Below are 14558 nucleotides of genomic sequence, written 5' to 3'. Positions count from 1 at the left end.
AAGAGTCCGTGCCAGGCTGAGTACGACTTTATTGGTGCCGGGGAAGGACCGGGCGCGGCCGCTCCGGTGCTCGCCGCCGCCGCTGCCTCACCGGCGCTGGTTCAGCCCCGCCAGGTTCTTGATCTGTGGGCACAGGGAGAACGGGGTTTAGTGCTCCTCTCCCGGGCGGCCGGTCCGAGGGGAGGCCGGTGTGCTACGAGCAGGGATGCGGGGCCGAGAGGCATCTCTGTGGTCTGGGCAAGAACCGAACCGGAGCCACCTTTGGCCACCCCTCGGACCGGAGCCTGCCCTCCCGGTCAGCAGGTTTGGGTTTATTTCTGCGGCCACACAGAACTCGGCAGTGAATTTGTGCTTTTGGGGCATTATTTGGCTCATCCATTTTGCAGAGACCTGCAGGGCTCAGCACTCCTGAACAGGAATGCACCTCGGGACACCCTGCACCTGTGGGAGGTGCGGAATGTGCTCCCCTGTCGGGTATGTACTGGGATGATTCTGCCCTAAAGGCATCTGACCACAGCCCACCCCCCCTCAGAATGCACCCAGGTTTATCTGGGCAGTGGATCTGCTGCAGGGACAGACCAACATCAGCACTGGGAGATATCCCGGACCCGAGGGCATTGTGTGGATGTAAAACAGAGCCCGGGGCTTCTCTAGGGGAGGATCCTTTTGGCACACGCAGGTGTGAGAGAGGAGAGAGCCTGAGAGACACCAAATTCCACACACACACAACTGCAGGGGGAAGGAGGTGGGAGAAATTCTTGACAAGTGCTTCAGCAGTTACAATGTCTAATTTATGTTCCAGCCTACTTGTCCCATAACAAGAAAATCACTTTGTTACTAAATAAAATGGGAGTTGTCCAAAAATAGAATCACAGCGAGGCCCTGAAGCCCTTCAAAAGTCACTCCTGGGTACACAAAGGGTTATTTTGTATCCCAAAGGAAGTGCAGTTCCCTGACAGAAAGCAGTCCAGGACACTACCAAGAAGTGGAGGAATTCTTGGAAGAACGCTGAAGTCGAATGAAACAGCCTGAGGAAGTCACCCTGCTGTGGCTCAGGGCCTGGTGCTATCTCCATGGGGCCACTGACCCTCTGTCAAGATTTCCAGCACAGGGAGAGATCTTGTGACAAGCAATGGAGAACAGTTGTATTTATTCTGATCACCTGTCTCTCATCCCTAAAGTTCACCCTGCAGCTTCAGACTTAATTTCCTTATGCTCTATTCAAGTTCTTCCACCACAAAACAGTGAACTAACCTCAAACTACCAAGGAAATCACCCTTAAATAAATCTCAGTTATGAAAGATGACAGTTTTTCCATGTTGTTCTCTAGACTGGGGAGGAAAACACCTGCTGACATTCAGGAGCAATTCTGCTCTCACAGCCCTGCTGGTTCCAGCATTACTTACAGTAACTGCAGCTCCCATCAGGCCTGGACAACAGCTTCTCCAGTGGATTGTACCTGGGAGACACAGGGAGAACACCACATTTTGCTTCCTGCAGTTGCACCTGAGGCCCCAAACCCAGAGGGAATGCACAACAAACACGTATCTGCCACAGAAAGGTGCTGACAGCACTGCAGACAAGTGGCAGCCACAGACAGGGCACATGGAAGGGGTTTCCTGGGATGTCTCCTAACCACTGGGACAATCTGACAAAGAGGGCACCTACATGTCAGTTTACTAAAAACCACATAACCATTTATTGATTTTGAGCTGACAGCAACAAGGGGGTCTCTCAGCAGATGTGCACGATGGAAAAGCCAGCTGTGCCTGCACATATCCTTGTGGAGAAGGGATATGCTGCATGCACACCTGTCCCCAGGCTTACCTGAGTGGCTGTATTGCTCATGGTCATGGCATCAGCCACTCTGTTCTCCAGGAAGCGCCAGGTGTCCTCGAAGCCAGGGGACGAGTCCTGCATCATGACCAGCTCCGTGGTGTTGTAGATGGCAGTGAGCACTGCCCGCCGAGTGTACCAGTTAAACTGCAGGGCACAGGGGACAGAGAGAGAGCTGTGACCTGAGTGCACATCCAGGGTGCAGACAACTGCCAGGGAAACCCCACACCCACAGCACGTTCCTCCCTGTGGGATTTTCTGAGTCCCCTGTCACTGGGAGGAATGATGAATCTGACTCCATGTTCTTAGAAGGCTAATTTATTTTTTTATGATCTATATTATATTAAAGAATACTATACTAAATTATGCTAAAGAACAGAGAAAGGATACAGACAGAAGGCTAAAAGATACTAATGAAAACTCATGACTCTCTTCAGAGTCTGACACAGCTTGGCACTGATTGGTCATTAAGTAAAAACAATTCACATTAAACCAATGAGACCACTACCTGTTGGATAAACAATCTCCAACCACATTCCAAAGCAGCAAAACACAGGTGATATTATTGTTTTCATTTTTCTCTGAGGCTTCTCAGCTTCCCAGGAGAGAAATTCTGGGCAAGGGGATTTTTCCAGAAAATATGACAGTGACACCTCCCCATATAGAGGAATTTGCCATTTGCAACTGGATCTCTCAGGGCCTCAGACAAAACTCTTTCTGGTCTCTTCCTGTTCCTAAAATCCCACCTGAAGGGGTCTCTGAGGCATGAGAATTCACTGCCTGGCTCCTGGTGTTGGAAAGAGGGATCTGCTGTGAGTGACTTTAGACCCAATTAGTGGGAAAGAGGGAGCAGGCTCAGCATCACAGCTTTCCTGGAAAACTCATGCAAGCAGTCAGGAGATGCAAACAAAACACAACTTTAGAACCTCTCCTAATCCCTGCATCAGTGAGACTTTAGGAACAGCTCAGTGCAGACACTGGCTCCAACACGTTGATTTGACTTGCATAACACGTAAGGGACTTTCAGTTCCTGAAGCAATTGTGTTACTTCAGTTGTCTTCTGGTTTATTCCTTTAATTTTTCTGCTGCCTTATTTATTTTTCACTTCAGTAGCTTCTCTTTTATACACAGATAAAAGAAGGTTATTAAAGTAGTTTGTTAAAATGGTTCATTTAGCTTTTTCCATCTCACCCTACATCTATAAGAATTAAAGTAATTTATTAATTGCTATAATTAAGGTTATAATTTTCTTTTATTTCCTGCCAGAAAGATGAAAGCTTTAATAAGCTACTGGTATTTTTAGGTAGGTTCTTTAAAGGTATTCAAGTCAAGTCTGTAAATGCTATTGCTGGTAGAAGAGAGCTGTTTGACAGACCCACTGCTCACTCACTGAAAACTGGATCAACTTCTCAATCTCAAAATCTCAACAACTTTGTCTGTGTCTTCAAAAAAGAAAAAAGAAGAGCACTTAAGAGCCTAGGAAAGTAGCTCCTTTTAATTTGCACTAATCCCATTGGCAGTAATTTGCATTCAGCCTCAGTGGCTCTTAAGTCTCTTTAGAAATTAGACTGTTGTTTACAAGGACCCTTGGGTGCCTCTGAAATACCTTCTTCACTCAACAAATGGGCCATGTGCAGAGGGACTCAGCCCCGCTCCTGTCTGAACCCGGTGATTTTGCCAAAGTGCTGAGGGGTAGGAGCACCTTGTCCCCACAGCACAAGGACTCACATCTGTGGACTGGTCCCCAGCATAGTGCCAGATATCATCAATCATGCTGGTGAGGAGGGTGAGGCTGGAAGGGATGTTACGTGGGAGCAGCAGGACACTCAGGGCCTGCAAAGGAAACACACACAGAAAGGGGAGCCAAAGAGAGAAGGATCTAACACCAAAGGAGACCAACAGCGCTCTGCCCTGTTATCTTTTCCCTGTTGCTGCTGACTGAGCCTGTCACTTGTCACTCCAGCTCCCAGTGACAAGTCCTCCCAGCTCTCTGCAGTCTTTCCAAGCAGCAGGATGTACAGGGAGCACACAGTGTGGCTCAGCAGGATGTGCAGGGAGCACACAGCGTGGCTCAGTAAGTGGCACACTAAGTTCAGGCCTCAGCCTGTACAGGCCTGAAAGATCCCTGCTCAGTTCAAACATCCCTGTGCTGTCCCTCCTGAGCTGCCTCTCCAGCATGGAAACATCAGAGCCTGAGCTGACTCACACTGTGCTGTGCCCCTGTGGGCAGGGAGTCACATCTCTCATTTCTCTGAATTTGACTTTGAACTCAGAGCTGCAACCAAGGGCAGAACAGCGCCAGCCATAATGGCCCTGCTGGGATCCTGCAGCCTTTGAACGTAATCACACAGTGCCAGGAGAGACACAAACCACCCACATCCTTCACAGGGCAAATTATGCTAATCTGAAAGAAGAACGTGAAGCCTGTATTCTGTCTCTGTGCATGAGGTGCAGGATTCAGCTGCCCAGAGGCCAGCAGTGGCTCTGGACAGAGGCTGACCTCGCAGCAATCTTTGCAGCCCAAGATTAGGAACTCTCTGCTGGTCACTGTAGCCACAATTCAACTCCCTTCCCACTGTGGGAAGAATGGCTTGAGAGTTAAATCTGAATTTAGAAGCATGGAGCCCTCCCAGTTCAGCTCTACCCTCAGGCTGCCAGGGGTCTGTCAGTCACACACTGGAAGGACAGTTCCCTGCAGCAAAGCAGTTCTGCATTTCCAGGTGTGAGGTGATCCCGGTGCAGCCACAACAACGCTGCACAGAGCCTGACTCGCAGTGACCCTGCAAACAGGACTGAGCAGAGACACAGTAACCAAACCCTTGGGGATGCCAGATGGGTGGAGGGAACAGCAGAGAGCTCTGCCTTTCCAGAACTTCGAGAAACAGTTGCTCTAAGGTCACCTTTAACTGCCTCCTTCCAAGGCTGCTCTCCTCCTGAAGGCTACTAATCATCTGAAAGCAGCCAGGGCTTCATTTACTACCTTGAACTAATCTGGTGGAGAGACTGTGTTGAAAGTCACAGGGTGTTTAAAGTACACAAACACAAAAGAGACAATGCTGATATTACTTTTATACCTGGGGCCATTTCTCAATATATGGAATCAGCATCCTCAGTCTGGCTTCCACAGCATCTCTCAGGAATTCATCTATAGGCTTCTTCCTGAGTAAGGAATAAAAATTAGGAAAAATATCCAAGTTAAACTCAATTCTGATCTTGAAAGATCAATCTCCACCTGGCTGAGCAATAGATCAGGAAAGTATTATATATCCTTCATGCCTTTGGTCCTAGGGAAGACCAAAGTATCTGGGATCTGGGAAGATGGTTTTATTTGGGTAAATTATACTTTTAATTTAAAGCATCTGTGTTCCAGGTGGCCTCTCTGTCTACCCAGCTCCCAAAATCTGCAAAGGAAGACATTTGTTCACACCCAGTACTCACTCTGCTTGACCCAGCTGCACTAGCTTCTGCTCATTCTTCAGCAGCTCAGACAATTTGGTATTGCACTCAGACACAAAGTGCAGGATCAGTTCACTTCCATCACTGTGAAACAGCCCTGCTGCAGCAACAGAGAGGCCCAGGGTCTGGAGGGAAGAAGAGATAAGCACAGACCAGGTCAGACACAGCTAAGCAGAATCCACCTAGAAAAAAGTTGTATTTATTTTGTGAAAGACATTATGTGAGTTTAAACAAAGCAACACTGCATTAAAAAATATTTCCTAGTCACAGTCTCTCTTTAGGATTCACTACTCTACACAGTGCCTCAGTCTAACTCTGAAGGGGTTATCCTGTAGCAGCTGGGTTTCATTCCTGCCCAGTAGCGTTTGCTGACTAGGGTGCATCGCCCAAGAGTATGTGGGGGAAGCATGCAGGCCTGGCTGTCTCTGCACTTCAGCTCCATCCAGTTTTCAACTGGTTTGTTGCTTCTCTCCCCACATACCTTGGCTCCCTCTGCAATGGCCTCTGCAGTCCAGCCATGCTCAGGCACAAACTCCAGCGCCGCTGTGAGGATTCGATGCTGCAGCTGCTCCTCGCTCTCATAGTCCTCAGACTCCTGGCCGCCCTGGCCAGTGTAACTATGAGAAGGTATTGTTACAGTGAGGGGAGTGTCACCACCAAACACAGAGCCCTGGGCTCTGCCACTCACTCGCTGACACCAGGCACATTTTGAGACCTGCTTAGTATCAATCTGGCCTCCTCCAGTAAAATCCTTCCCTCTCCAGAAAAACGATTCTTAATGAACCTTTGCTGAGAGAGAAGAGGAAAACAAGGAAAGGAGGGCTCAATGGAGATGGAGACCAATCAGCTCCACATTCCCCTCCTTTACAGAAAACTAAACTATAACCTTTTCCAACATGGGCTTTATACTATGGGCATATGGACAACATATGGTCCCTGTTTTTTTTAGATTCACACAAAAATCCAGAAGCAAAGACTAGAGCTTTATAGACAAGAGTTTCCCTACTGAAAGCAAGCCCCATACTGTCTCCATGGTGGAATTTGCACGGTCACAGCAAACCAGCTCTCCAGCTGCTGCAGTCTGGCACTCCTTAACTCTGGATCTCACAGTCTTCCAGTTTCAGATGTGAGGTTCAGGAAAGCAAAAGCCCTCCGATCCCTCTTGGTGGGACAGTGCTAGAAGGAGTTGTGGGTTACCTGGGGTGAGGGCCCTGAGGTTTCTGTTCAGGCTGGTGACCAGCTGGAGGTGAATCGAAGTGCTGCTGGGAGGAAGATGCCCATGGCTCCTTCTTGTGCTCATCGGAGGGTGCCCTCAGCGCGGCCGAGGCCTGGAGAGCGCAGAGTGGTGGGTACTGCTGGCACCTGACCACTGCAAGGGAAAACAAGAGTCAGCATCTCCTTCCCACACCAGGAAAATCAAGGTGGGGAGAGTTGTGGTGAATGCAGCTGAAAAGAACACAAATTCACAGTGTCTTTTTTCGTGCTTCTGTTAAGTGCCACTCTCAGCTGAGCTCATGTCTATGTGAATACAGCAAAAATGTTTTGTGAGGGAAAGGGCAGTGCAAATGGCACGTATTGCAAATTGTTTCTCAATCTCGGACTGGAAACCAGGCACCCAAACATGCCCTCTCCACATTTTGGTCCCTGATTAAGGTGCTGCCCTCCGAGCAGGGGAGATAAGGCAAGACTCGGGAGCTGAAGAGCCCCGACGGACACCACACGCTAATCACTGAGTGATTACTCAACGACACTCTGGGAGAACTTTTAATTTAGCTGCTGGTTTTTAGATTTGGGTTTCTTTTAAAAAATAAATTGGGTTTCACAGCCCAAGCTTCTAACGAAAACCACCACCGACCAACCCCTCATTCAAACCCACCAGCTCAGCGCCCGCCCCACTTCCCTCACGCCCCTCGTGCCCTTCACCTCACCTTGCCCCGCCCCGCCCCGCCCCGCTCCGATCGCCGGGGGGCGCGCACGGGGGCGCGCACGGAAGCGCGCTCCCCCCTTCCTTCCCTCCCCGCCCCGCGTCCCGGGCGCGTCCCCCCCCCGCCTCTCACCCGCGCGCCGTGCCCGCCACAGCCGCCAGCCCGCGCGCTGCAGCCCGCCCGCCGCCGCCATCTTGGAAGCGGGCAGAGCGCGATGACGTCACAGTGACGGCGTCAGCCCGGGACGAGCGAGCCGAGCCGAGCGGGCCGGGCCACGGGAGGTGAGCGGCGTGAGACCGGTCTGGCGCTGCCCCTTTTTCCCCCTAAAAATCTTTTCTGATTCTGAGACTTTGTCTGAAGCGCTGAGGGGGTGGGTGGGGTGTACTTTGTGCATGTGTGCCTTTAAGTAATTCCTTCACGAAATTTCCTCATGTTTCCTGTCCTTGCTGCCGCTGAACCGTCCCTGCTTGGTGACCGAGAGGTTTATTGCGCCCGTTCCCCCTGCTCTTAATATGCGCACCCGCTGTCGGGCCCGCAGTCTTGCGCCGCCGGAGCGTCCCGGGCCTGCCGGGAGCCGGAGCATTTCCAGGCCGCCGGAGTTTTCCAGGCCCGCCGGGAGCCGGAGCCTTCCTGGCACGCTGGCAGCCGGAGCGTTCCCGGGACGCTGGAATCTGGCTGTGCTGCGTCAGGAGGCTGCAGTTTACAGCCCTGGAATGGTTTGGGTTGGAAAGGACTGTCAGGATCATCCCATTCCACCACAGCAGCTTTCTGATCTATCTTTCTGACCTGCGCTATTGTTTAACCCCTTTCCTTGGCCTGTTCCTCAGGACTGTTAAATGTGTGTGACATGGAGATAAGGGCCCCTCCTCCGCGGCCTCCTCGCCGCATCTCAGGGAGGTGGTGCTGCTGTTGATGCAGTTTGGGCTCTGATTGATCTTGCAAGGTCATCGCCTGCTGTTCAGAGAGGAAGCTGTGACTTCAGGTTTATCTTTCCCACCTTAGCCTTGCAGCTTAGGTGTCTTTTGAGATTTTCAGCCTTCTTCTTGGGAAAGGTGACTTTTTAATGGGATTAATATGTGTGATTACAAATGTTACTGTCTGCTGTAGCTGCTTAGCTTGTGTCACACATGCAGAACCAGCTGTGAGGTGTTACAACCTGTAGTATACATCCAAGATGTATATTCCCTACTGGGTTTGTATTGTGGTTGTTTTAGTGTGAATTCCTACCACAGTAGGTCAGAAAAGGCACACGTTGTCCCATTCTGAACTTGTTGGCAGTTTCCAGGAGGGAGGGGGAGTCCACAGCACACAGAGCCAGAGGAACTGTGGGTGAAAATCCACTCCCCATCTCACTGCAGTTAAATGTGGTACAGCATATCCATGAGCTGTGCTTCAGTGACAATGTGGTGGCAGTAAGGCATTGCCCAGGATGTGTGATGTAGCAGTTCCTGGTACAGACCTTGCTTACAGCTGTCTCTCCAGAAATAGGTGTGTTGTTTCCAGGTAATTGAAAACAAACTGGCAACTGTTCTGGTCAGCAGTGCTCTCTGTTCTCTGTGGTTGTGTTAAATTAGGAAGAAAATAGGTTTGTGTTGGATAGAGGAAAGAGGAGAGGTCACAGGGTTCAGTAGCTGGTGCTGCTGTGAGAACAGGTGATGATGGGATACTATTGCCATACAAGGAATACAATCTCACATAAAAGATCAGTGGAGACAGCTTTCTCAAAACTGTCACTGCACATTCTGTTCTGCTCCTCCCTCCCTCTAATTTGCTCACCCAGTGCCACCAATCCTAACGGTGGGAAGAGCCTCAATCTGGAATGCTGGGAATGCTGAAAGTTACTTTTTTCTTCTCATGTACTGCATAAGTAAACTCTGCTAGGTCCTGTTTGAAGTAGGAGACACAAGGCAGTGTTTAATGTCAAATAGCTGTCACTGCTCAGGAAATCCACAAATCCTGTGTTTGTCTTACTCAGATTTTTAAGGAAAGCAGGTACGTTTTTTTTTGTTATTTCATTGGTTTCTTTAAAGCATGGCTTGCAGTCTCCTAGCAATGAACTGGAGAGAAACTGAATTATGCCCTGAAGTGTAGCTCTTTCTTCATGTCCTGCTAACGCTCAGTTTGTGGCAACTTTGTGTTGCCCATTTCCAGAAAATTACCCCCACTTACTAAAACAACTCAGCTAATTAAGTCACAGTCCACAGAGGTTCGTGCTGTGTTTGGCACTTACCCTTCCCCTCTCTCCCCAGCCCTGCCAGGTTTGCTGCTGCTGCAATGGGCGAGTACGGATTGGCTCCAGGCCAGCGCGTGGCCATCATCTGGGACAGCTCCTCGCCCGTCGAAGCCCTGAAGGATTTGGTGGATAAAGTCCAGGCACTGGTGGGAGCTGATAATCATATCTCTGTGGAAAATGTTAACCAGCTGCCTCTGTGTAAGAATGAGCTTAATTTTTCACTGTTTCCTTAAAAGGGAGAGGGTTCTGCTGCTGTGTGAACCAAAACCTTCCTACTTTGGGAGTCAGCACTTAGACCATTGTTAGCACCTGCTGCTGCCTCTTACCTGGGCAGTACAGCAGGGGAAGTGATACACCTTGGCTGTGCTTCTAAGATTGGTGTCTTTGATCAGTTCCTGCTGTTGTACTCAAGCATGAGGGATGAGGGAGGTGGAACTGGTGTTTTAAGCTGTGTGTACATGTTCAATGGTGCCATCTTGCTCTTTCTTCCCAGCGGCTCACAGGAAGTCCAGTTTCGATGTAATCCTCTCTGGCATGGTACCAGGCAGTGCAGCACAGCACAGTGTGGAGCTCCTGGCAGAAGTAGCTCGGATACTTAAGCCAGGGGGCCGTGTCCTGCTGAAAGAACCCGTGGTTACAGAGTCAGGTGAGAGAATCTTGCTTCCATGGCAACATAGCATTTCTCGTGAGGATTAAGCTGAAATAGAAAGGACAGGAACCCTGATCAACATGGAGAGATTTTCATTCTCCTGACACACTAACTCAAGTCACAAGGCTTTTATCCTGTGCCTATGCTGGTATCCATCAAAGATGTTTGCAATCAGTCTCCTATCAAAAAAGCAGGATGGGCTTGTTCCTAAACTACACTGAAAAGCTTCAGTGACCGCTATTTTCTCCTCAGGGTGCAGTGTTAAGTAGTTGCAGATGTTCTGTTTCTGAGGAGCTTCTGAAGTGGTTTTAAAAACAGGTGACAGATGCTGAAGAGATTGCCTCATAAGTCCATTGAGAAATAGTTATCCAGGAAAGGTTAAAAGTCTTTGGACTGAGTTTTAGGAGAAAAGCCAGAGCATCTGTCATGGGACAGCTGGAGGAGCCATGAGAAGGCAAACACAGGATGATTTCTTAATGTAGTGTGTTCATTTAGGAGTCCATGTTTTGAAAACTTCATGAGTAGTTTAACAGGTAAAAATGTTGGGGAGGGAGTTTTTTTGGGGTTTGGAGATTTGTTAAAATCTTTTTTGATGGGTATTGATTGGATTGAGAAATGTTTTGGCATATATAGAACATATTTGGAGCTAGAATGGCTTTGTGACCCCACACTGTTATTCTAATGAACAAGCTGCTGCTGCTTTTCCTGGTTTGTTCTGTTGACTAGAAAAGGCCCAATTTTGGTGCAGAAGTTTGGCTCGAGTACTTCCCTCTAAAGTTCTTGCTCTTTCAGGTTTCTCAGTGAGGTGTATTCTTGTTCTTGCCTTCTACTCTCTGCTTTTGTGTCTTGCAGGAAACAATACCAAAATCAAGACAGCATCCAAGCTCCTCACAACTCTGACTCTCTCTGGGTTGGTGGAAGTGAAGGAGGTAGGGATGTGTTTACCATTTCCAGAAATGCCCTTGGGCAGTTACCTGGGGATTTGTTGGGTGATGAGGGTTTTAGCTACCCTGGTTTGCTGTAAATGTGTATGGCCACTGCCTGGCACAAACTTTGGATAGTCAGCATAGTGGTTTTCTTTAGGATTGAAAATACTGACTATCTGTTCACTGGGGTGCTGGGCTTGGTGTTAAAATAAAGGGTTCTGCATAAGGTTAACCTAAAATCTTTCTTGGCAGCTACAAAAGGAAGCACTGACCCCAGAGGAGACCCAGTCTGTTGGAGAACATCTGGGTTACCAAGGCAATGACCTTCTCATTATTCAGATAGAAGGCAGGAAGCCCAATTTCGAAGTGGGATCCTCAAGTCAGCTCAAACTGTCCTTTGCCAAGAAACCTGGTCCTTCAGGTGAGGAGTGGTGCATGCTGAATATCTGGATTTGCTGGCTTTCAGTGACAGGCATCACTTGCAACAGGAAGACAGTTCCCAAGCAGGGAGTGCTACAGTAAAAAGCTATGAAATGGGGCTTTCCAGAGTTGCTTGAACTCTTTATTTTTTGGAGTAGATGGGGCAAAGGCTGGAATAACTACAATTTCTTCCTTTGTTTTGGTTCCAGCAAAACCCCATGTGGACCCAGCTGCTGCCAAGCTGTGGACACTGTCTGCCAATGATATGAATGATGAAGAGATGGTAAGTGGTTTTGTTTTCTTTGTGAGGCTTTGCTGTTCCTTCTCTCTCTCCATTCTTTCCTATTCTACATACTTTCAGTCATGCCTCTTAGGAAGCTTTACAACTTCAGAGGTAGAAAAACCTCCCTAGGGCAAAATAGCTCATCTCTTTCATGGGGTCTGGAGAGCTCAGTGATGTGGTGGGGGCAGAGAGGAGACAGGGATAAGAGAGCAGAGCTGCAGCACTTTAATGCCAGTGTACAGAAAATACCTTTTCTTTGAATGTAACTCACCAGTGTCATTCCCTACTGAAAAGTTCATTTCCTGCATTTTGTCTCCCATGATGTGTTTTCAGGATCTTTTGGACTCTGATGAGCTGTTGGATTCAGAGGATTTGAAAAAGCCAGATCCATCATCCCTCAGAGCTCCATCCTGCAATGAAAAGGGCAAAAAGAAAGCCTGCAAGAACTGGTCAGTGCTGGAATTCATGTATCAGTGAAACTTTCAACTGCAGCATTAAACTCTTAAGAGTTGGAGGGATTTAAAAAGTTTGTAGGCAATTTGCTGTTCTTCAAAGTCTAACTCTCTTAGTTCATGTCCTTTCTTATCTTAATTACTGGAATGTAAATCCAAATACAGTGAGAATTGACCTGTAACAGCTACAAATTATCACAATGGTGTATATTATCAACAGCCATCTTGGAGGTGGCTGCATAGCTTGTGCAGCTTGCCTAAAACCCTGGTTTCTCACATTGCAAGGAGAAACAGCACATGTAGCATGTGCTGTAGTGTCATTTCCCACTCAGTTTAAACTTGAGGAGTGTTTCAACACTTGTTATACAAACTGTGGTGTTGAAGAGCAAAGTGAGGAGCGTGAGTCCCAGAGTCAGCTGTGTCGTGTGACAGAGTGAGGGCTGGTGCATGTGAGCAGGGCTGGCACAAGTGTTGATGACTCATGACCTTTAAGCAGAAAGATGCAGGTGACTTCTTTGTTTTTCTACAGCACATGTGGCCTGGCTGAAGAACTGGAAAAGGAGAAGAAGGGCTCCCAGCCTAAATCTGCCTGTGGAAATGTAATTAGTAATTTTTGTCTTTATACTATGGTTCTCTGTGTAAGAATTGTGTTCCCTAGTCACTGCAGCCTGAGCTGGATCACTGCTTCCACACACTGCCTGTGCAGCTTCTGCAGAGCTTCAGCCTTTGCCCTGTGCCCATGTGCTCTGTACCAGCACATGCTGTTCTGACTCCCTGGGGCAGTCAGAGTGAGCAGTGACCCTTTCCCTCTCTGCTCATGGCCTAACCAGGGACCTGCCCAGGGAGGGTTGCCCTGTGGGAGCTCAGGGGGCTGCCCCAGCCTAGGCACACCAAGTGGGGTGGAGACTCATTTCTGTGTGAGCCTGCACAGCTCTGCCATCCACACTAACCAGGTGTGTTGAGAAGGGGGTAGAAGGGAAGCAGTTTCTGTGCTCATAGATGCTGAGGAGCATGACACCTCTTGACCTGGAGAAACCATATCACAGGGGAAGAGACCTGAAAGTGGCACCTGATTACAGACAGTGCTTTTCTTTCCCTTGCCAGTGCTACCTGGGGGATGCATTCCGTTGTGCCAGCTGCCCTTACCTGGGGATGCCTGCCTTCAAGCCTGGGGAGAAGATTCTCCTGCCAGAGAACCAGCTGCACGATGCCTAACAAAGACATGTCCTGCCAAGGACTCCTGCTGCTTTTCCATCACTCTGAGGTTCTTCCTGCAGTCCTCATCCTCTCAAACTCTTGCTCTCCAGCCAGTACTCCATATGGGGAGGGGCACTGACACTGCTGTGAGCTCACCACTTGTCATCGGCCTTGGGCTACCTGATCCTCTGGTGACAAGTCACGTATTAGACTTCATGTGACACCTTGTTTTGGCTGACCTGGCTTGATCCTGGATGCTGGCTGTCACAGCGTGTCCCACCAGCAGAGGGAAGTACAGTCACATGTCAGAGTGTCCTTGTGTGCCTGTGGCATTTCCCATGTCCTACAGCTCTAATTAGTCCTGACTGTCCCTGGTGAATCAGCAGCTCTGGCTCAGCCCCCGGGGTGATGGGCTCCTGCTCTCTTTGAAATTTCAACCTGCAGCCTCTTGTGTGGAGATGGTTCAGCAGCTCCTGTGGCAGGTCAGGAGCAGGGAGTACCCTTTGCAGTGTGTACTCATAGCAGTGTGCATGGGAAAGGCTGGCAGGCATGATGAATTTCCAGGTGTATTGGGAGCCCCTTCCCCCAGCTGTTTTCAGTAAAATGACAAAGATTCAGTCCCACCAAGAACTCGTGCCTTTAAGGCAGGGAGCTGATGAAACAAGATCTGTCTTGTCTCCCCACAGCTTTCAGTCCAACACAATCTGATAACACAAGGGCAAACTGAGACTGTCACCTCTCTTGGTGGTTACCCAAGTGAGTTACCTGCAGTGTCAAATAGATAAGAACATAGCAATAACTTAATTTTCCAGATGATCTGTGGTGGCCCTCTGCTCCCTCTCCATGAGATACTATTTATTTGTGTAGTTACTCCTAGTGAAGCATCCTGCAGGTGTGGGATCAGGGTGCTGTTCACATTTGGTGCTGGGCTTGCTTTTCACCTAGGGAGGGGGAGGAGGAAAGCCCACATTCAGTGTCTCAGTGGGGACTGCTTTCTTTGGAGCTCTTGCTCTACAGGATGTGACTTCTTCTTGTGTGCTACCTGAGTTACTAAACTCATGGAGAGGGCTGGGATGAAAGGCTGTTCTGTTCTTGAAATAAAAGTGACCAATAGTAAAGCCTTTGTTTTAAGGCTGGTATTAGTGGTATTCTAAGTGTGTCTCCTTCTACTCAGCCTCTCA

General features: G+C 48.9%; 2 protein-coding genes across 2 annotated transcripts; one reads left to right on the top strand and one right to left on the bottom strand.

The window, feature by feature from the left end:
* Nucleotides 1-12: 12 nt before the first annotated feature.
* COQ9 (coenzyme Q9) lies at nucleotides 13-7416 on the bottom strand. The gene is given in 10 exon segments (XM_036390119.2): nucleotides 13-123; nucleotides 1407-1432; nucleotides 1435-1459; nucleotides 1828-1983; nucleotides 3565-3669; nucleotides 4911-4995; nucleotides 5275-5417; nucleotides 5774-5909; nucleotides 6490-6661; nucleotides 7350-7416. Coding segments are annotated over 10 exon segments (945 nt in total). The 5' UTR covers nucleotides 7411-7416; the 3' UTR covers nucleotides 13-87.
* A 2060-nt stretch (nucleotides 7417-9476) lies between these two features.
* Nucleotides 9477-13438, top strand: CIAPIN1 (cytokine induced apoptosis inhibitor 1). The gene is made up of 8 exons (XM_036390120.2): nucleotides 9477-9648; nucleotides 9944-10096; nucleotides 10952-11028; nucleotides 11278-11446; nucleotides 11655-11728; nucleotides 12062-12177; nucleotides 12710-12779; nucleotides 13285-13438. The coding sequence occupies exons 1-8, from the start codon at nucleotides 9492-9494 to the stop codon at nucleotides 13393-13395; spliced, it is 927 nt and encodes a 308-aa protein (XP_036246013.1). The 5' UTR covers nucleotides 9477-9491; the 3' UTR covers nucleotides 13396-13438.
* The last annotated feature ends 1120 nt before the right edge of the window (nucleotides 13439-14558 follow it).

Source organism: Molothrus ater, chromosome 12 (assembly GCF_012460135.2).
Source record: "Molothrus ater isolate BHLD 08-10-18 breed brown headed cowbird chromosome 12, BPBGC_Mater_1.1, whole genome shotgun sequence".
Lineage (NCBI taxonomy): Eukaryota > Metazoa > Chordata > Aves > Passeriformes > Icteridae > Molothrus > Molothrus ater.
Note: the sequence above shows the minus strand (reverse complement) of the source record. Positions and strands in the feature narration are given on the sequence as shown.

Bases quoted from the DNA above. Each gene is read 5' to 3' on its own strand.
- CIAPIN1 (XM_036390120.2), top strand. From the start codon at position 9,492: ATGGGCGAGTACGGATTGGCTCCAGGCCAGCGCGTGGCCATCATCTGG. The intron at 10,097-10,951 runs GTGAGAGAATCT...TGTGTCTTGCAG, and splicing joins ACCCGTGGTTACAGAGTCAG to GAAACAATACCAAAATCAAG. The intron at 12,178-12,709 runs GTCAGTGCTGGA...GTTTTTCTACAG, and splicing joins AAGAAAGCCTGCAAGAACTG to CACATGTGGCCTGGCTGAAG.